The 23,026-nt window shown below is 41.0% G+C and overlaps 1 protein-coding gene across 1 annotated transcript in view; it reads left to right on the forward strand.

The window, feature by feature from the left end:
• col7a1l (collagen type VII alpha 1-like) overlaps nucleotides 1-13,726 on the forward strand; it is a 432,947-nt gene extending 419,221 nt beyond the window's left edge. Inside the window, exons 97-98 of the mRNA XM_087999395.1 lie at nucleotides 9,124-9,296; nucleotides 11,118-13,726. Of these exons, the coding sequence (XP_087855521.1) occupies nucleotides 9,124-9,296; nucleotides 11,118-11,123 (179 nt within the window). The 3' untranslated portion in view covers nucleotides 11,124-13,726. The remainder of the gene's footprint in view (nucleotides 1-9,123; nucleotides 9,297-11,117) is intronic.
• The last annotated feature ends 9,300 nt before the right edge of the window (nucleotides 13,727-23,026 follow it).

The following is a 23,026-nucleotide window of genomic DNA, read 5'->3' on the forward strand; positions in this document are numbered from 1 at the left end:
AAATTCTGTCCATGCCCTTCCTACTCTCATTCTCCTGTGCACTAGATCTATACCTCAGGTTCCCATCCCCCTGCTATCCCCACAATCACCTTGCATTGTCTTCCCAGTAAAGCAAATAGAACCTCTTTAATCTCCTATAGCCAAGTTAGGCACAATTCAGAACGGGTCATATGACCCCCTTAAATTAAAAGGAGTTGAAAATATAACAATGTTATAAATCTCATAATTGTAATACCTTCTTGAGAATCAGAGATCTGTATGGCAACATACTGAGGAAGGTGAATCAAACTTGCAAGATACTCTCAAGCTAATCAAATCCACAGAAACAGTTTCTTGTCAATTGCAACTCCAGACCCCATTGGACACAAATCAGTGTTTTTGAGAAAGACAGCATCAGCACTTTGAACAACTATCTTTGGGATCTTTGCAAGTTCCCAAGGAGTTTCAATTTAATGCTTGGATAGCAGCAATCTTGTGAAACTCTTTGGGGTACTGCTGCAAAGATGTAATTCAGCTGACTCCTCAAGTGGTTCAGTAAATGTGTAGAAAGTTGCAAAGGGACATTGATGGATCAAATGGATGTTTCAAACAGTGGTAGGTTGAGTTCAATGCGGATCTAAGAAAAATAGATCAGAATACTCTCTAAACAGCAATAAGTGTGCAGAAGGAGTTAGAAACATAAAAGCATAGGATGGCATGCAGCACAGAAAGGGGCCATTTGATTAGATTACCTACAGTATGGTAACAGGCACTTTGGCCCAAACTGACCCTCTGAAGGGTAACCCACCCAAACCCATCCCCCTACCCTATATTTACCCCTGACCCATAACTCTATGGGCAACTTAGCATGGCCAATTCAACTGGCCTGCACATTTTGGATTGTGGGAGGAAACTGGAGTGCCCAGAGGAAACCTAAGCAGACACGGGAGAATATGCAAACTCTACACAGTCAGTTATCTGAGGCTGGAATCAAACCCAGGTCCCTGGCACTGTAAGGCAGCAATGCTAACCACTGAGCCACCGTGCAGCCCCATACTGGCTGATGAAGAATTATCCAGGCTGACCCACCTTTGATCTTTATAGGTGTAGGTTATGGCAGCTCAACCTGCAGATCCATCAGCTTTCTTAGTGCCACTTCCCTCATGATTGTAATTTCATTAATTTGCACTCTCTCTTCAACCTTTTGCTGTAATGTTTATTGTATCCCCTATAGAGAAGACAGATTATGAATACAGACTGAATTTTTTAACCCCTTTTACATAAGATAAGCTATCTATCTTCTTGTAAACATAATAAGACCAAATGACATGAGAGCAGAAATTAAGCTATTCAGCCATCGAATCTGCTCTGCCATTCAATCATGGCTGATACGTTTCTCAACCACATTCTCCCTCCTTGTAACCTTTGATCCGCTTAACAATCAAGAACCTATCTATCTCTGTCTTAAATATACTCAATGATGTGGCCTCCACAGCCTTCTGTGGCAATAAATGCCATAGATTTACCAATCTCTGGCTGAAGAAATTTCTTCTCATCTCTATTCTAAAGGGTCTTCCCTTTACTTTAAGGCTGTGCCCTCAGGTTCTAGTCTCTCCTGCTAATGGAAACATCTTCCCAATGTCCAGTCTATCCATGCCTTTCAGTATTCTGTAAGTTTTAAATACATCCCCCCACCTCATCCATCTAAACTTTGAGTGTAGACCCAGAGTCCTTAAACGTTCCTCATACGTTAAGCCTTTCATTCGTGAATCATTCTCGTGAACCTCCTCTGGACCCAGTTGATGGCCAGCACATCCTTCCTGATATATGGGGCCAAAAATTGCTCACAATATTCTAACTATAGTCTGACCAGACAGTTTTATAGCCACAGAAGTACATCCCTGTTTTTGTATTCTAGTCCTCTCGAAATAAATGCCAACATTGCATTTGCCTTCCTAACTATCTGGAAGGAAGGACTCCAGGACTCCAGTCTTACCTTGAATTTGTGGACTTTGCCCCTTCAGTAAGAAAAACTAAGCTGACATTACTGCTCTACTGCCTTGCCTTTTAGCACAGACACAAAGCCAGAAACCTTGAGATGGTTGTCAGAAATTGTCAGTCAAATCAGGAGAGATAACCTTTGCTTAGCAGTCCTGGCACAATATGTCAAGGGCCTTGGACTTAATCAGTCAGCCATTCAGGGCAATCAGAGTTAGGATGCTGTCTGCATAAGGGGTAAAGTCTGAATGTGAAGCAGCCCATCACTACTCTTTCTGCCCTACCATTACCTCCCCAAAATCAATCAAGTTAGTTATACATGATTTTCCTGTAACATTTTGGCATATTCAAGCAGGCTGTTCTTAATCAATCTATCTTCACCAAATTTCAGTTAATTTTGTCCTGGATTATTGTTTTCAAAGCTTCTCACCACTGAGGCTAAACTGATTGACTTGTAGTTTATTGGTTTATTTTTAGTCTATTTTTGAACAAGGGTGTAACATTAGCAATGTTGGATGTTATCTCATGGCGTCTTCAATACAAGACATTGGATGTTTTGCCAAGTTGTATAAGACATTGTTAGCACAATATCTACAGTATGAAATTTAGTTTTAGAACAAAAACAGCAACTTGCATTTGTATAGTGTTTTTTATTATAGCAATGTCCCAAGGTATGGAATGCATTGCCTGAAAAGGTGCTTCCATTCAGGCATTCAACAGGATATTGGATGATCATTTGTATAGAAATAGTTTGCAAGGGTATGAAGATAAAGGAGACGATTGACACTATGTAGTGGTGCTCATTTGAAGAGCTAGTGTTGGCACGATGTGCCAAAAGGTCTCCTTCTGTGCCAAAAGGTCTCCTCCTGTACCAATTCCTGTGAGGTCATTCACAAGAATGCAATCAAACAAAATTTGACATTGAGCCACATAAGAAGTTCTTCACAGGGGCTGAGGTCATTAGACCAGATTTTTGAGCAGGGAGGTCAAGTTGGAGAATTTCCCAGTCAAGTCACACACTCAGGAAATTGTGTTGCAAGCACCACAATTTTCATTCCAGGCTGAGATGGGATGAAGGGAGGAGGAACTCTGTAGAGTGGGGAGTTGCAGAAGAATGTGTGCAACGTAGAGTCAGGCCTTCTACCCATGAATGCAAATTAGAATGAGACACAAGGGCTGCCATGTGCCTAGACAAACTTGTTAACTGCTTTAATTCTCTGGGGACATTTTAGTCATTTCTTAGTTAATGCTGCACTAGCTGGCACTCACTACTACCCATGTCCCATCAGTGTCAACCCATGCCAACTCAAGCACCCATATCCACTCCCTCTGGCTCCTCAGATGTTCCAAGCCAACCATAACCCCATTCACACAAATTGCCTTTTATATTCTCCATATTGTAGTGATTGGAACAATGTCAATAGAATATAAGCTCCCTAATTAGGGTTGTTAGCCTGGTCCAAACAAGGAGTGCTGTCTGACAGTTATAAACAGGAGTGTCAGGGGTTCTGCTCTAGAGCTGGCTCTATGCTAGCTGGGTCAGTGCCATGTGCTATGCACATGTAAATAAAGGGTGACTTGGTGATGGGATACCGGTCTATATGGAGTTAATAAGGTGGCGATAAGTGAAAAACACACCCCAGAAGCGATTCACTTGCAGCAGTCATTTTGAATTGGGGTAAGCATTTCTGGCATCATGCCACGATTTGGAAAGCTTGACTCATTTGATCCTGCTGTCGAAAACTGGCCTGATATGTGGAAAGAATGCATTAGTTTTCCAGGCAAATGATACTGGGGCAAATAAAAAGCAACAAGTAATTCTCCTGACTGCTTTTGGATTATTAGGAGCCTAACTTTTCCGGAGGCAACCAGATACTAAAAGCTTTCAAGAGTTGATGGATTTAGTTAAGGAATATTATGACCTGAAGCCTTCTCTAATTCTGAGATGCTATTGTTTTATCAACGGTTTGAGAACCAGGGGAATCCGTATCTGATTTTTTGATGAGATTAAGAAGACTGGCAGAGGCATGTGGTTTGGTTTAACCATAAGTGAGATGTTGAGAGACTGTTTGGTATGTGGTATTAATGATGCGACCATGCAAAAGCACCCTCCAGCGGAAGCACAGTTGGACTTCAAAAGGTACCACAACTGGCTTTGTCATTAGAAGATGCAGCAAGTGGAGCTTATGAGTTACAGAGAATGCCAATGAATGTGAACACACTTACCAGGCTGCCTGAGTTTGGGAAGCACATCTTGAGTGAAGGCAATTGCATGGCCTCACTCAGGACATATCCTGAACAGAGGGATCCTAGGTCAGCCCACAGCAAAACCCCAAAACAAAGTCAAGCCTCAGCCAAACTGTTAAGTTTTTTGTCAGGATCCAGGTCAGCAAGCCATTGTAGTTGCTGATGATTGTAGTAAAAGGCTCGTGCCCAAGCCTGATGGAGTAAAATTGGTTGAGACAGATTCAACTTGATTGACTCAACATTTTTTGATTAGATAATGGCTGTCTCAGTGAAGTCCTAGTTAAATACCCAGGTGTTCTTCAGGGAGGTCTAGAAACTATCAAAGGGTCCAAGGCCATCTTACATATTGACCAAGAAGCAATTCCACAATTCTGCAAAGCCCACCCAGTGCCATTTGTCTTACCCGCAAAAGTAGTGACAGAAACCATTGGGCTGGAAAGCGATGGAATCATCAAACTGGTACAATTTGCAAAAGGGGCAGCATCAGTCATACCAATTGTGAAGTTCAGACTGGTCGATTCACCTTTGCGGGAATTTCAAACAAATGTGAACTACTTTTCACAGCTGGATAAATACCCAATCCCTCTGGCGGGTGTGCTGTCCTTCGGGTGTGCTGTCCTTCACAAAGCTGATCATGAGTCTTGCGTACATGCAAGTGCAATTACATGAGGATTCCCAGAGGTATACCGCAATTACTACCCATAAACGTTTGTACCAATATATGAGACTGCCTTTAAGGGTATCATCAGCCTGTGCCATTTTCCAGCAGACATTGGAGAACATTTTACAAGGTCTTTCCAAGGTCTCCTTTTATCTAGATGATGTGCTAATAACCGGAAAGATCTTATAAAGAGCATTTAGAAAACTTGGACATAGTGCTTCAACATTTCTCCGAGGTGGGGAATGCCATAGGAGAGAAAAATGTGTTCCAGGCACCCCAAGTGACCTAATTTGGCTACAGAGTAGACAAGATTGGGTTACAGCTGAAAATGTGTTGCTGGGAAAGCGCAGCAGGTCAGGCAGCATCCAGGGAACAGGAGAATCGACATTTCGGGCATAAGCCCTTCTTCAGGAATGAGGAAAGTGTGTCCAGCAGACTAAGATAAAAGGTAGGGAGGAGGGACTTGGGGGAGGGGCGTCGGAAATGCGATAGGTGGAAAGAGGTCAAGGTGAGGGTGATAGGTCAGACTGGGGTGAGGGTGGAGAGGTCAGGAAGAAGATTGCAGGTTAGGAAGGCGGTGCTGAGTTCGATACTCAGCAACACATTTTCAGCTCTGATCTCCAGCATCTGCAGACCTCACTTTCTCCTCAAAGATTGGGTTACACCCATTGGAGGATAAAGTGAGGTGACTTGGCTGCCACATCAGTAAGAAGCTTAGGTCTTTTCTTGGGTTATTATGGAAAATTCATAAGTAATTTGGCTTCCATCTTGGCACCCTTACATTTGCTATTGGAAAAAGGTCAGCCTTGGAAGTGGCCTTGTAGCCAAGATGTAGCCCTTAGGAAAGTGATGAAGCAGCTATAATCATCCACGGTGTTGACTCACTACAATCCCAAGCAAGATGTAGTGCTGACATGTAATACCTCCCTGTATTACCTCAGGATAGTGTTGGCTTACCAGTGGTCCAGTGGAGAAGGAACCTTATAGCATATGGTTCCCAGATACTGGTTGATGGCAAATGAAGATACACCTGGATGTGTCTCTTTGATGTGAGGAAGTTCCACCAAACCCTTAATGGACATAATTTTGTAATAGTACAGACCACAAAGCTTGCTATGGCTACTAAAAGAGGACAGGGCCATGCCACCAATGGCTTCAGGTCAAATTCAGCAGCGGGCTCTTATTCTGAGTGACCTTTATTATTCGGGGTTGATATAATGTCAGACACAGGCCACCTCTCAGCGAGAAAGACAGTTTACTTCAGGTGATGAAGTTTGGTGTCAAAACCACGGGAATGGCCATGCATGGATAAAATCTTTGAGGAGAAAGTGAGGTCTGCAGATGCTGGAGATCAGAGCTGAAAATGTGTTGCTGGAAAAGCGCAGCAGGTCAGGCAGCATCCAGGGAACAGGAGAATCGACGTTTCGGGCATAAGCCCTTCTTCAGGAAGGATTCCTGAAGAAGGGCTTATGCCCGAAACGTCGATTCTCCTGTTCCCTGGATGCTGCCTGACCTGCTGCGCTTTTCCAGCAACACATTTTCAGCTCATGCATGGATAAAAGCCATGGTTAGTGTGAGGTCAGGTCCTATGTAGTTCGGGTTGGAGAAGCGGTCCAAAACAAGCACATGTATCACATAAAAGTTGCAATCTCACAAATGGGGCAGCAGCAAAACATAGCCGGCCCCTCAGAACATCCAACAAGGCTATCAGAATCAGTGGGTTCACCCCTCCACTGAGCGTTGAAGAAACCTGTGAGGATGAAATGGACACAGCAGATGTTGCAGCCTGACACCAATACCGCCTGAAGACGATGGGTTTTGGTCGAAATGCTCTGGCCAAAGACGCAGGCTACGGTCTGGTACACATCGTCCGAGGCATGTTGGACGAACCAGATCTGGTACTAAAACGACCCAGGAGAAGCTACAAGAAAAAGAATCAGCATGCAGTGTGGGAAAGATGTAGAAATTGGAACAATGTCAGTCAGGTGGATATCATAGAATATAAGCTCCCTGTGTGGGGCTGTTAACCTGCATCTTCATGGCAACTTATTACACCCCAGTGATTTTCTATGGCTTCTTATAGTCCACTGCCATTGTGGTGCTTCTCCCTGCTACACCATCCATTGCCCTTGTACTCTCCATGCTATTATATATAGTGTGCATCATAGACAGAGCTCAGGAACCATGCTAAGGTAAAATAAAACTCAAAATTAGAAACTTCACTATATATAAAAAAACTCATTCACAAAAGCCCTTTGGACATATTTAAATCTTGAATTATCAATCAAACTGAATTTACAACTTCCTCCTTCCACCCACAGATAATGACAGACAGTAGAAGCAATCAGGCAGTAATTATAGCACTTAGGATTATGTCCATAAACATCTATTGAAACTCTGGACCTTTTTTTTTCAATTTACAGACAGGCAAGCATATTTCTTTTCAAATTTTAAGGGGCAGGAGATTTAAGTAACTTGACAATTTTGCATATCTTCTCCAACTTTCACAGATATTTGTATCTCCACCACAAAATCATGGGACACACATTGCAAGTTGAGGTAGCTTCTTGAACAAAGTTCAAATCTGCTAGGCCTATGGATTCAGTTCAACTGGCCCAGCCATTTCATAATTTGTGTCTTTATGCTTCAGGCCTATCCATTTCCCCTACCAGCAAAAATAGAAAATGCGACGTGGCATTTCTAGATCCAGGTGCTGTTCTGCCATTTTTAAAGCTCCAAGCAATTCCCAACACTGTAAAATTCTGGTTTTTGGCAAATGATTTCAGCAATACATCTAAGCACTAACAGTGTTCTGAAATGAAACATTGGCTTTGCCCATGTTTAGTGAAAGGCACCATATCAATAAAGCGGTTGACACCAATGCAAGGTACAGTCATTCAAAGGCATGTTAAATGAATAAACAGCCAATTAAAATGCCTGCTAGGGGTCATTAAAGAGACTTTAGGCCATCTTGGTGCCTGGTGCTACAATTACTGCTCCCTTCATACAGCAACCAATTATTTGGGAGTAATCATAGCATTAAGGTCAATTTCAAGTGTCACTTAAAGTGATATTCATCACTTCATGACCATTACTGTTACAGCTGTGAAGGTGACTGCTGAAACAGTTCAGGAAAAGCATTTTATCAAGACTGTAAGTACAGTGATATAGGAAAATTGCATTCAGTGCTGGATAGGGTGAGGGCAACCAAATATTGGACAAGTTTTAATTATTTTATATGTGGAACCTACCATGCATCAAATGAAACAATATAAAACAAATTAACAGTCATTCATCTCTTTATGGTTTGTGGAATCTTGCTCGGCACAGAATGATAGCTCCATATCCATACATAGCAGAAATACTATTATTATTTTATTGTATATGAAATACTTTAGGTCAAATAAACAAAGCCTTTCTTTTATAGATTAAAGTTGATTAACACAACATAGAGGTACTCCTTTGAAGAAAGAAGCACACATTGAAATGTTACAAAAAAACCATGGGAGAAAATTTGTTGGCTTTCTGTAGAGAAATCATAAAGACATTCTACATATCCTATTTCTGATTTAATTATATTACCTATGCCTGAAAAATACTAATTTTTCAATTAAAGTTAAAGTCCCATTCCCTCATTCGAGAGGGAGATGGCTGGTGTTGAGGTTAACCTTAATATCACTATGGAATTGAACCTGTATTATTGATATTACATTGCATTGTAAACCAGCCATTCAGCTAAACGAGCTAACTAACCCTCAGTGTTTCAATGAACAAATTACATATTTAATTCAAAGAAAGGGGTTTGAATGGATGGATATGGACCGGGTGCTGGCAGGTGGGACTAGATTGGGTTGGGATATCTGGTCGGCATGGATGGGTTGGACCAAAGGGTCTGTTTCCATGCTCTACATTTCTATGAGTCTATGACTCTATAAAAGGGTAGACTGGACAGCAGTGAGTTATATAAACAATCAGTATAAGTTCACTGGCATGATAATTATACAAGGTTGTTTCATGGCATTTTCATTTTTAAAAAGTGTTTCACTGTTGAATTAAAAGCAAAATATTGTGGATGATGAAAGTCAGAAAATAACAAAGAGAATCCTGGAGAATTTCAGCAGATTTGGCAGCATCTATGGAGAGTGAAACAGAGTTAACCTTTTGAGTCTGGTCTTCTTCACGGTGCCTGAGTTGAGGACAGATTGATTATTTGTTTTTCTGTTTCTATATCTGCACAGTTCCCTGTAGCCAGCCAATGGATGAAGGTTCCTGTTCACACTATGAGCTACTGTGGTATTATTCTCCTGAAAGCAATGAATGCAGACCATTTGTGTACAGTGGATGTGGAGGGAACAGCAATCGTTTCTCTTCAAAGCAAGAATGTATAGATAGATGTGTGGAAAGAAAGAAGGTATTTGTGTTTTTTTGATACATCAAACTGATGATTTCAGTTTACTTTTTTAAAATTGCATTTTGCTATTCTCGGCATCATTCACTCCTGAGCCAACAATACCATTTGGACTGTAAGGTTATCCTATTTGCTCCAGTGATCAGAAAATCTAAACAAGCAAAAATTTCATATTTCTCATATATCCAGCCTGCTGAACTGACATGGATAATTAGCAGAGCTTTGTACTTTATTTGCTCAAAATTGGGTTGCAATTTAACACTGGCATTTTCCGTAAATCTTCAAACAAGTAAAGGGCTTATTCTCGTCAGTCTGTATTTGGTTCTCTTATAGGCAGTAGATGTGGAAGAACAGTGTTTCTATCCACTATGCCTCTGCTACTGTAAGGTGAGGTATGGAAGCTCACAGATGTTCATCACCTGTACCTAAACTGCAGTTACCTTCCTTACTTCCATAATTGGAGTCCACATCAATTTAATTCTTATTTGATAAAAAAATACAACTTCTCTATCCTATCCTAAAAATGTGAATGCATGAGAGGCTGTATGTGAATCAAATTGAATAAGTACAAATAGAAATGACTGAATATCATGTAGTCAGCAATATTGATCCTGTTATATGACCCCCTTGTTCAGAGTAATGGACTGAAAGCCCAAAAGTATTGATTTCCTGAACATCTTGCAAGTTTTGCAGGTGGTTTGGGGGGTGGGGGTATTTAGGAATTCAAAATGCTGTTGGGTTGGTAATTACATGGGAAATGGGTTAAATGAGAGTAATACGGCCTCCTTAAAAGCTTTTTCCCAACTGACAAATCACCTGAGAGTACTTTTGCCACCTGTCTCTTGTCCCACCATTGTTTAAACTGAGAGTGAGGTTCTGCATTACCAATCCAATTACATTACACTATACAACAGTCTCCACCTTGGAATTTAAAACTGCCCTTCTGGTTTCTGAACTTGTCACACCAAGACAAATCCTTGAATGTCCCACTAAGTAAATTAACCAGCAGAGTTGGAATGGCAATAAACGCTGGCCAGCCAGCAGTGCTCACATTCCACAAACTAAAAAAACAAACAAAAAAAATTTTTGAATTTAGCATCATTCAAGGAAGATCCTTATGAAATCAATTTCATGAAATTAAATAAGTTAACTTGATTCCTGATCTGTGGAAGGAATATGCTTGATGGATTAGATAGCCTTTTTGTTTCCCTCCTCTTAAAAAGCTTTCTCATGAGACATTTTCCTGGATCTTGGGCTCCAAATGCATACTGATACTTTATTTTGTACCATCATAATCTTGGTATTCACACATTAGATGGGGGGTTTTAAGCTGATCTGTACCTAAACTCCAATTATTCTCCATTGTTCCATAAGATTCCATTTAATTGCTCTTGCGAGAAAGCTGATTATGGAAGTGGAAGGATTTCTCCTTCAGCAATATTAGAATAGATTAGATTGTCTACAAAGTGGAAACAGGCCCTTCAGCCCAACAAGTCCACACTGACTTGTAACCCACCCAGACCCATTTCAGTCTGACTAATGCACCTAACACTATGGGCAATTTAGCATGGCCAATTCACCTGGCCTGCACATCTTTGGACTGTGGGAGGAAACCAGAGCACCTGGAGGAAACCCATGCAGACACAGGGAGAATGTGCAAACTCCACAAAGACAGTTGCCCAAGACTGGATCGAACCTGGGACCCTGGTGCTGTGAGACAGCACTGCTGACCACTGAGCCACCTTGCCACCCATATGGTGGGCATTATTTCAGACTTTTCTAAAAGGCATGAAAAGATGACTGTCTTTAATTTTTTTTTCACAGGAGTGACACCAGGAAGATAAATGATGACCACCTTCTTATTGTACTATGACCCAAGAAAGAATTGATACTCAGTGAGTGTGCCCCTGTATTAAGACATGGAATGACAATTTGAATGAGCTGGGAAGAATCTTTTTCATGAAGACTGACAGCTCCTACTATACAAAGGCCAACAGCTGGGAATGTTCTAATTGTAGACACGTCAATTTATAGGAGATTCAAAGAAGTTACTGTGTGATTTTAACTACTAGTGCACCGATGATCTACATGTGTGACATGTTTCCTGCTTAGTTGTTCAAAAATTAATTAATTTTAATATTTACTTAAAGTTGAAGAAAACCTTACATTTTTAATTTGCTATTGATGATGATATGTAGCTATTTTCATTTTCTTCCTATATTTTGTTTTGATAAAGAAGCAAAATAAAAGTTGACAAAATATAGGCAAACATTAAACAAATAATGTTAAGATATAAAAATGATTAAATGATAAGAATTCCAAAAGCTTTCTTTTAACAAATGAAAGATTGTAAACTGGTTTTCACAACAATATCATACCAACGTATATTCACATCATGGCATTTTAAGGGACATTGCTCATTTGTGTAGTAACATAACGCTTCAGACTTGAGGTGCACTGAGCTTCATTTGAGTACAGCCACAGAAGGGAATAGAGGGGTTTTTATTCTCCTCCTTTACAGAAAAAGAATTATATTTGTTGGTTGCAACAAATTTTATTATATATGTAAATCTGCTATAGTAGCAAGTTTATTTACTCTGCTTATCTTTACCCACATTGCTATATTGTTATGTTACCTCACTCCTTTCTCTTTTGATCTCCATGTCTCTCAGCACCTGAAACCCACCCTCAAGCTGTACAATTGGCCAAAGTACTGGCCCAGTCCTCATTATGGGGAAGCCATTCTAGTGGAACAGCTCCCTCTTCCTTAAGCAGCAATGACCTGAGAAACAAAACGCACTCTTCCCATGCCACATTTTGTGCCATATGTTTAATTACATAATCTGCTTAATCCAATATTATTTGATGATTACCTTTTGTGTTCTGCATTTTAATTTGCATCCGAAAAAGTTGGAGATGGGGATTGTGAGCGGATTAAATACAACAATATCACCATTTTCAGCCCAGTCACTCGCATGCTCATTGAATGTGGTTTCAGCCCAGTCACTGGCCATGCTCATGATGGCAACCTTATCAAACCCATTAGTGAAAAGACAAGCGACCATGTCTGTTCCCTGCCAGCTAGCCCCTGTTGTCTCTGATTATATGTCAATTTGTCTTGCAAGAAGTGTACAGATCAGTGTGAAACAATCTGTCTGGATGAATTGGCTGTCATGGTTGTACAACTGGCAGTGCATGCGATCTCTGAGTTGTGGATGTCAAATTTGCATCAATTCTAAGTGTATGAGAATGAGGCAAATCTAAGAATGCTAGGCATAAGTCAGGATTGTTAGAGATTGCTGGTGGGTGAGTGATGGAGTGTGGTGCACTGAGTTACTTATGAGGGAGATGATGCAGTGGGTGGGATATAGTATTTGAATATACATTCGAATATACATTCATGACTTGATCACGTGTCAGGGCATCAAATTTTTGTGCATCACTGCATCAGAATCTTTGAGGATTGACTTTTGCCATTGACTGCCATAGTTACCTCATCATATTGCCTTGCCAAAGTTTGCCTACATGATGCCCTGTGGATGGATCACAGCTCACCTCCTCTCCACTTTCTCCAACAAGATATCCAGTGCAGCATCAGAAAAATTGAAATCATGGTCTATTTCTTGTTGTACTCTGAATAATTTTCTTTTTCCCTGCTCAGACACTTCTATTGTTCCATTCAGTACACATCACCCTTTAAGTAGAACAGGCTGGCTGTAAGTAAGTCAAACTAGGATTAGTGCTATTTGCCTCCTTGTGGACCATACACTGACTCAATAACACATTTAGTGCCAGTTATACACAGAAATTATGGAAATTATCAGGCAACAAAAAGGTTGGTCAGTTGCATCATAAGCAGTTGACATCAGTTAATCTTGCATTGTGATTTCTAGATTGATCTTCAGAAATGTGCAAACTTTGTTTTGTTTTATTCACAAAGACCTTTTGGAGAAGAGTACTGAAGTGGAACAAATTGGAAAGGTCTCTCAAGGAGCTCGTACTACTTCAGTGGCTAAATGGCCTTCTTATGTGTTATGTGATTCTTTGATCACAGTACTATTTTCATGTGATTCCATGAGAAAAATCAATTTTCTCTTAATTTATTTTTGAACAAAAAACTCCACTGCAAGGTCTGCTTTTTCTGTTTTGGTTCTTGATAGATTTGGGATATGTCATTAATCTATAATATGCAGTGAGATGTAATGCAATTATCATTGTAATATGATTTGTATGGAACAATACGTTGCAGAATGAATCAGCTGATATGGTGTTACTGTTGGATATGTGACATGAGTCCCGTTTGCAGTCTTCAGCTGAAAAATGTTCACTTAAGCAACATAAAAGAGATTTGATTGTGCCTGCAAAACTGTACCCTAGCCCTACACAAAACTATCAATAAAAGTGAGAACCTGGTAAAAAGAATACTCTGAACATTTTAGTCTCCAAAATGTATATTCGAAAGGAGGTACAATATTAATTGACCATTATTGAACATAGTTTACAGATGGATGTAATGATTATTTACATCGAAATGCTTTTCTCATTCATGCTTTCTGAACATTATTTCTATAATCATATTGCAATAAATTTTGTGTGAAGAATTTCTCAGTCTTCGGCTTGCTGCAGTGTCCCAGCGAAGCTCAGCGTAAGCTGGAAGAATAACATCTCATTTTCTACATGGGAAATCTGCAGACTTTGGGACTCAAAATCAACCATTAAAAATTGGATCCATTGGAAATAGAGGGGTCACTTCTGCATTCAGGTCTCAACTGCCACTTGCAAAGTTATGTAGCTTTTTTCCAATTCTGCAGAAGTCCACTCTGAGTTATCTGTGCTTTATTTAGTTGCAAGGATTCATTTTTTTTTTAGAAATCCACAACAATAACTCTGAAAGATCACTACTGGGATAAAATTTAGGATAGAATACCATCTTTACTTTCCCTCCATCAATACTTTCTCTCTCTGCCATTGAGCATTATCATAGAAGACCAGAGTAACTTGAGGTAAATCCTACATACTACCAACAATCCATATATTTTAAGATTCAGCATCTTAGTTTATTCATTTAAAAGCATTAACTTTACTTGATGTAAATTGTAATACTGCCTTAAGCCCTATGTTTGATTTAGAGTTAAGTATAGCATGATTTTGTGCTTTGGTGCAAGATTGTTGGCAGAACTTTTCATATGTATTTTGTTTTGATAAATACTTGTGAAGAATTCACTAACAATGACTGCTTCATATCCTATTAGAAACACAAAACTACATATCAGAATTTACAAACCTGTTCCCTAGTATAAATCAACAAGACCACTGTTAGCTCTCCTTGGAAAACACATATTAGTCCAAATATATGACCTTCCATATTTTTATTCATTTGAATAAATTCTATTCCACAAGCAAGGTGTTTGAGGAATCAGTGGTACAACTGTTCAGAAAAGATTTTGTGAATTGGACAAAAGAAGATAGCCATTGAATTAGTTTTATTATTGTGTGGCATTGGTTGATTATTGAGCAAAAGCTTCTAGATAATTTTAGATTATCAGCATTTCTTCTCAGAATAAGCAACTCCCCCACAGGATCTCTATGGCATTTGCATTTGCTAACTGAACAGTATGCTACAGATGATGAACAGTCTCCAGACTTGAAACATTAATGCTACTTTCTTCCCACTGATGCCAGACCTGCTGGATTTCACCAGCAATTTTTGTTTTTGTTTCAGATCTCCAGCATGTATAGTTCTTTGTTTTATTTTAGTTGATTGTGACCGATGAGAGTAAATACTGAGGCAATTACAATCTGAAGTCCTGTTGTATTGGTTTTGTTATTTATGATAGAATATTTTAGATGGCCAGGAATCAAAAGCAGTAACTATGTACATAATTTGAGTGTTTACATCACACGTAACTGAGATAGCAAACTAAAGGACAGCTCATTATCAAAAAGATTGAATTTTGAGTATCTTTGTTAGAACATAGAATATAGAAAAGCACAGCACAGAACAGGCCCTTTGGCCCACGATGTTATGCCGAGGTTTAATCCTAATGTAAAATATAGTAACTTGACCTATGCACCCCTCAACTCACCGCTATCCATGTGCATGTCCAACAGTCACTTAAATGTCCCCAATGACTCTGCTTCCACCACCATAGCTGACAATGCATTCCATGCATTCACAACTCTCTGCGTAAAGAACCTACCTCTGACGTCTCCTTTATACCTTCCTCCTAATATCTTTAAACTATGACTTCTTGTACCAGTCAATCCTGCCCTGGAAAAAGGTCTCTGGCTATTGACGCTATCTATTCCTCTCATTATTTTGTACACCTCGATTAGGTCTCCTCTCTTCCTCCTTCTCTCCAGAGAGAAAGGTCCGAGCTTATTCAACCTTTCTTCATAAGGCAAGCCCTCCAGTCTAGGCAGCATCCTGGTAAACCTTCTTTGCACCCTCTGCAAAGCCTCAGTATCTTTCCTATTGTAGGGTGACCAGAACTGGACACAATATTCCAAGTGTGGTCTCACCAGGGACTTGTAGAGCTGTAGCAAAACCTTGCTGCTCTTAAACTCGATCCCCCTGTTAATGAAAGCCAAAACACCATATGTTTTCTTAACAACCCTATCCACTTGGGTGGCAACTTTGAGGGATCTATGTACTTGCACACCCAGATCCCTCTGTTCCTCCACACTGCCAAGAATCCTGTCTTTAATCCTATATTCAGTAGTCAAGTTCGACCTTCAAAATGCATCACTTCACATTTATCCAGGTTGAACTCCATCTGCCATTTCTCAGCCCAGCTCTGCATCCTGTCTATGTTGCGCTGCAGCCTGCAGTAGCCCTCTATACTATCAACGACACCTCCAACCTTTGTGTCATCTGCAAATTTACTAACCCACCCTTCAACCTCACCCAAGTCATTTATAAAAACTACAAAGAGCAGAGGCCCAAGAACAGAGCATTGCAAGACCCCACTCAACACTGTCCTCCAGGCAGAATACTTTCCACTCTCTGCCTTCTGTCAGCCAGCCAATTCTGAATCCAGATAGCCAAATCTCCCATACTTCCTGACTTTATGAATGAGCCTACCATGGGGAACCCTATCAAATGCTTTACTGAAGTCCATATACACCACATCCACTGCTCGACCATCGTCAACTTGTCTTGACACCTCCTCAAAGAATTCAATAAGCTTGGTGAGGCATGACCTGCCCCTCACAAAGCCATGCTGACTGCCTTTAATCACATTATGCTTTGGCAAATAGTCATAAATCCTATCCCTCAGAATTCTTTCCAAAACTTTGCAGACCACAGACGTAAGACTGACTAGTCTGTAATTGCCAGGGATTTCCCTATTACCCTTCTTGAAAAGAGGAACAACATTTGCCTCCTTCCAATCCTCTGGTATGACTCCTGTGGAGTGAGGAGGCAAATATCCTCACCAGCGGCTTAGCAACCTCCTTTCTTGCTTCCCAGAGCAGCCTAGGATAAATCTGGTCTGGCCATGGGGACTTACCAATCTTAATGTTTTTCAAACTTTCTAGCACATCAACTTCATCAATCTTGATCTGGTCAAGACCATATCCCAGTTCCTCTAAGTTTTCATTTACAACAAGTTCTCTTTCCTCAGTGAAAACCGAAGTAAAAAACTCATTTAGGACTTCCCCTATCTGCTCAGACTCCATGCACAAGTTCCCTCCGCTATCTCTGGTTGGCCCTACCTTGTCCATGATCATTCTCTTATTCCTCATGTATGAATAAAATGCCTTTGTGTTCTCCCTAATCCTTCTTGCCAACCCTTTTTCGTGCCCCCTCCTGGCTCTCCTCAGTCCATTTCTGAGCTCCTTTCTAGTAAGCCGGTAATCCTCTAAAGCTGTGCTAGATCCTTGCTTCCTCCACCTTACTTAAGCTGCCTTCTTCCTTTTGATGAGAAGTTCCTCTGTTCTCTTCATCCAAGGTTCCTTAATCTTACTCCTTCTTACCTGTCTCAGAGGAACAAATTCGTGCATCACTCACAACAACTGCTCCTTAAATAGTCTCCATATATCTGCTGTGCCCTTTCTGTGGAACAATTGCTCTCAATCTGTACTTCCCAACTCCTGTCTGATAGCATCATAATTTCCTTTTCCCCAATTAAATATTTTCACTTGGTAACTGCTCCTTTCACTCTCCAGGGCTATGCTAAATGTGAGGCAATTGTGATCACTTTCACCAAAGTGCTCTCCCACCTTGAGATCTGACACCTGTCCTGGCTCGTTGCCGAGCACCAAATCCAAAATGGCCTCTCCCCTCGTCGGTCTGTCTACATACTGAGTAAGGAAACCCTCCTGAACACACCTGACAAAAACGGCTCCATCCAAACCATCTGCACTTAGGAGGTTCCAGTTGATATTGGGAAAGTTGAAATCACCCATAACAACAATCCTGCTACTTTTGCATTTTTCCAGAATCTGCCTGCCTCTGAGATCTTCAATCTCTCTACTGCTATTAGGTGAATACTTAGGTAAATCTTGATACTGAATGTTTATAACATGTTTATATCAACTGGGAAAATCAGAAGATAGAACTGGAATGCATGTGTAACGGACTTAAATTCTAGTTTGAGGAAAATTAATCCATTGAAATGCAATATAAGAGCAATTTTGCTTACCACCTGTGAACCTCAAATATATAGATGTTTTATTCAGTCTGTTCAGATGTGTTATGACACATCTCCTAAACAGGTGAGACCTGAAGCAAGGTCTTCCAGTCCAGATGTAAGGGTGTTATCACTGCATCACAACAACCCTGCCTCAAATATATACATTGAGTAATGTTAAAAGTCTTGCCCAGTCTAAAGACCAAATGTATGTATTCAAATCATTAAATAGCCTGCAGCAGCTTGTAACTGCAGAAACATATTGGTTTATTTAGAAGAGGCAAAGGGCTGCCTCACAGCGTCAGAGACCCGGGTTAAATTCCCACCTCAGGCGACTGACTGTGTGGAGTTTGCACATTCTCCCTGTGTCTGTGTGGGTTTCCTCTGGGTGCTCCGGTTTCCTCCCACAGTCCAAAAATGTGCAGGTGAGATGAATTGGCCATGCTAAATTGCCCGTAGTGTTAGGTGAAAGGGTAAATGTAGGGGAATGGGTCTGGGTGGGTTGCGCTTCGGCAGGTCGGTGTGGACTTGTTGGGCCGAAGGGCCTGTTTCCACACTGTAAATAATTTAATCTAATCTGTAAGACTAAAAATGTATTACTTTAGTGATGAAACTGTCTGAAACAGGTGACTTTTGAAGAGTTTATAGGTAAAGCAATGAAAGCTTTGCCTTCAATTTGAAAGAACATTAAACCAATGGAGCTTATCAGTCAAAGACTCACCCACGTATGCTGTAATAAAAGCAAATGCTGCAAATTTGAAATAAACTTAGAGAACGCTGGAGAAACTCTGGCAGCAGCTTTGGAGAAATGAAGGTTTTGAGACAGGGGTGACACCTCTTCAGAACCATGTACAACTATGCCTTTTGAACTAATACTTAAGTTGAAGTCTAGTGTTGGATATACTAGTGAGTTACATGCCACAAGGTCCAACAGCTTTAGAATCAACACAATAGTTTAATGACACTAAGGATGTTGTTAAAAAAAAAATCAATATCCAAGCCAATGTTTTACTAGTACAAAAATAGAAATTGTTGGAGAACCTCAGCAGGTCTGATAGTATTTATGAAGAGAAAGTAGAGTCAACATTTCAGGCCCAGACCCTGCTTCGGAACTAATTGTCTCTAGGAAAATGTAGTATTTGTGAAGAATAGGGGTAGGCTTAATGGGGGAGGGGGAGAGATTGAATGATAGGTGGCACGGCGGCACAGTGGTTAGCACTGCTGCCTCACAGCGCCAGAGACCCGCGTTCAATTCCCACCTCAGGCGACTGACTATGTGGAGTTTGCACATTCTCCCCGTGTCTGCGTGGGTTTCCTCCAGGTGCTCCGGTTTCCTCCCATAGTCCAAAAATGTGCAGGTTAGGTAAATTGGCCACACTAAATTGCCCGTAGTGTTAGGTGCAGGTGTAAATATAGAGGAATGGGTCTGGGTGGGTGCGCTTCGGCAGGTCGGTGTGGACTTGTTGGGCCGAAAGGCCTGTTTCCACACTGTAAGCAATCTAATCTAATCTAATAGATAAAGATGGAGCCCAGAGTGAGAGAGAGAACTGCAGTTTGGCAGAAGAAGGGATAATGGTAAGCTGGGGAGAAAGAAAAGCCGCTAATGGGGATTATCGGTGGGTGAAAATGGGTTGGCTGTGACGAAAGCAACCCATATGATGACATGGACTGGGTTGTGAGGGTGGGTAAAAGACAGGAAAGAAGGTACTCAGGCCCTAAATTTATTGAACTCAATATGGAGTCCTGAGGCTGCAAGATCCCCAAGTGGAAAATGAGATGCTGTTCTTCCAGCTTGTTCTGAGCCTTACCAGAACTCTGCAGCAGCCCCAGTAAAGATTAAAATGTTGACCAGGGAACACGTGATGTGTCAAAGTGTCATAGAATCGTAGAGGTTTACAAGATGGAAACAGGCCTTTCAGTCCAACGTGTCCATGCTGCCCAGTTTTCACAATTAAACTAGTCCCATTCTTCCATCCCATCCCATCTGCACAGTTGTCTAAATGTTTCTTAAATTACAAAATTATACTTGCCTTCACCACTACCTCTGGCAGCCCACACCAGACACTCACCACTCTCTATGTGAGAAAAGGTCCCCTCTCACCTGTGCCCACTAGTTTTATTCCCTTCAAACATGGGGAAAAGCTGTTGGATATCTACCTTATCTATGCCTCTCATGGTTTTATAGACCTCTGTAACGTAATCCCTCGGCCTCCTACACTCCAGGGGAAAACAATCCAATCTTTCCTTATAACTCAAACCTTCCAGTCCAAGTAGCATCTTAATAAATCTGTTCTGCACTCTTTCTAGTTTAATTATATCATTTCTATAATAGGGCATGTAGAACTGAATGCAACACTCCAAATGTGGCCTTACCAGTGTCTTATACAGCTACAACAAGACATCCAAACTTCTAAATACAATGCTCTGACCAATGAAAGCAAGCACCCTGAAAGCTTTCTTCACCACTCTACCTGTGATATCACTTTTAAGAATCTATGATCTTGTACCCCTATTTGTTCTATAACAGTCCCCAGGCCCTTACCATTGACTGTGCAGATCCTACCCTCGTTTGACCTACCAAAAATGCAACATCTCACATTTATCTAAATTAAACTCCATCTGCCATTCCTCAGCCCACTGACCCAGTTGATCAAGATCTCTGACCCAGATAGCTTTTTTCACTATCCACTATACCACCAGACTTGATGTCATCCACAAACTTACTAACCATACATCCTAAATTCTCATCCAAATCATTTACATAAACGATGAATAATAGTGGACCCAGCAACAATCTCTGTGGCACACCACTGGTCACAGGCCACCTGTCTGAAAACTGTTACGACACGGCAATGAACCCCTCTGTTAATTAAACACCCAGAAAAGCTTACCTTGCCTTGTAAGCTGTTAAAATATGAGTGACAAAGAACTTCCAAATTCTACTACTTAATATCAATTTATTCTTTAACTCTAAAAGTAAACATTAAACAACAACTATTCACAATTCTAAGTCCCCCTTTCTCTTAACTGTTTACCCGCCTCCAAATCGCTAACAATGTACTGTTCCAATGAACCATTTATTAAAATTGCATCAACTTAATTTCAAAACCATACAGCAACTGTTGTCTTCAGTATCTTTCTTCTTCCAGCTGAAGTTTTCCCTGGGTCATCTTCTTCCTTTTTACTGTGAAAATGTTTCAAAATCTTGAGTCTCTCTCTTGATGGCTGTTGCTCTGTCTGATTTTCAGAATATCTGCCTTTTTTTATCTCCCACTGTCAGACCATCTCATTGGTTTGATGTTGGCAAAACAATAAATTCAAACTCGAATGGGTTTTAGTATCCAAGGGCATAATTTGAACTAATCGGTTAAATTTGAATTGTTGTCAAAACAGCAACTGACTCAGGTATCTATTTCACAGCCAAATGTTACATATTTTCAATTTTTCAGTATACTCTGAGACTGCTCTTGTAAGCTGTCAGTGTAGAACACTATTCTCTCTCTCAAAGATACAGTACATGCCTTCAACTTCATGACAAAACCAATCCTCTCCCACCACCTTCTGTCTTCTGCCATCAAGTCAATTTTGGATTCAGTTAGCTAGCTCTCCCAGAATCACATGAGATTTAATCTTAATCACACCCTAACATGTGGTATCTATTATACATGAGTCAGATTTCAGCATCCATAGATCTGCAGTGCATGTGACCATCACCGATGGATTGGGTCCTAAGGTGTTGGTGACATGCATCCAAGAGGGATTTCAGGAGGACAAGCAGTGAGCTGGAGTTGCAATACAACAATAAACCGCCATTCCTAGATGTCATGTGGTACATGTCGGCACAAATGATGTCGGGAAGAAGAGGAGGAACATACTACAGCGGGACTTAGGAGAACTAGGAAGAAGGCTGAAAAGCAGGACGTCCAAGGTGGTTATCTCCGGTTTGCTTCCAGTTCCTCGGGCTGGTGAGGCCAGAAACAGGGAGATAATGGACTTGAACGTGTGGCTGGGGAACTGGTGCAGGAAGCAAGGATTTAAATTCTTGGATCACTGGGGTATGTTTTGTGGCAAGCATAAATTCTACAAGAGAGACGGTTTGCACCTTAATAGGTTAGGAACCAGCATTCTGGCAGGCAGGTTTGCTACTGCAACACAGCTACGTTTAAACTAAGTAGCGGGGGGGGAGGGGACAAACTGGATGTTTAAGAAGGAAATTGGAGGGAAAGTTAGAACAAGAGAAGTCAAGAAAGACAACTGCATCAATGAGGCAGAAAACTCAGAAAGGGATCATGCTGTAAGGTTGAGTGAAATAGGAGTTGATGGGAAGTGTGGGGGCAGTAACAAATTAAAAATACTATACATGAATGCACGAAGCATTAGAAATAAGATGGATGAGCTTGAGGCGCTTTTGGAAATTGGCACATACGATATTATGGGGATAACTGAGACGTGGCTTCAAGTGGACAGGACCTGGGAAATGAATATTCAAGGCTACATGTGCTATCGTAAGGACAGACTGATGGGCAGAGGGGGTGGGGTGGCCATGTTGGTAAGGGATGTTATTCAGTCCCTTGCGCGGGGGGACGTAGAATCAGGGGATGTAGAGTCAGTGTGGATAGAGCTGAGAAATACTAAGGGTAAAAAGACCCTCTTGGGAGTTATCTACAGGCCCCCAAACAGTAGTCTGAATGTTGGATGTAAGTTAAATCAGGAGCTGAAATTGGCCTGTCGCAAAGGTGTTACTACAGTAGTTATGGGGGATTTCAACATGCAGGTAGACTGGGAGAATCAGGATGGTACTGGACCTCAAGAAAGAGTCTTGAGTGGAGTGCCTCAGAGATGGATTCTTAGAGCCGCTGGTGCTGGAGTCGAACAGGGAGAAGGCAATTCTGGATCTGGTATTGTGTAACGAACCAGAATTGATCAGGGACCTCGAAGTGAAGGAGCCATTGGGAAGTAGTGACCATAATACATTAAGCTTCAATCTGCAATTTGAGAGGGAGAGGGTACAATCGGAAGTGACAATATTTCTGTTGAATAAAGGGAACTATGGAGCAATGAGGGAGGAGCTGGCCAAAGTTCAATGGTGCAATACCTTAG

The sequence above is a fragment of the Chiloscyllium plagiosum genome, unplaced genomic scaffold (genome assembly GCF_037043375.1).
Source record: "Chiloscyllium plagiosum isolate Xiang-an unplaced genomic scaffold, Cpla_swu_hap1 HiC_scaffold_23, whole genome shotgun sequence".
NCBI classification, from domain to species: domain Eukaryota; kingdom Metazoa; phylum Chordata; class Chondrichthyes; order Orectolobiformes; family Hemiscylliidae; genus Chiloscyllium; species Chiloscyllium plagiosum.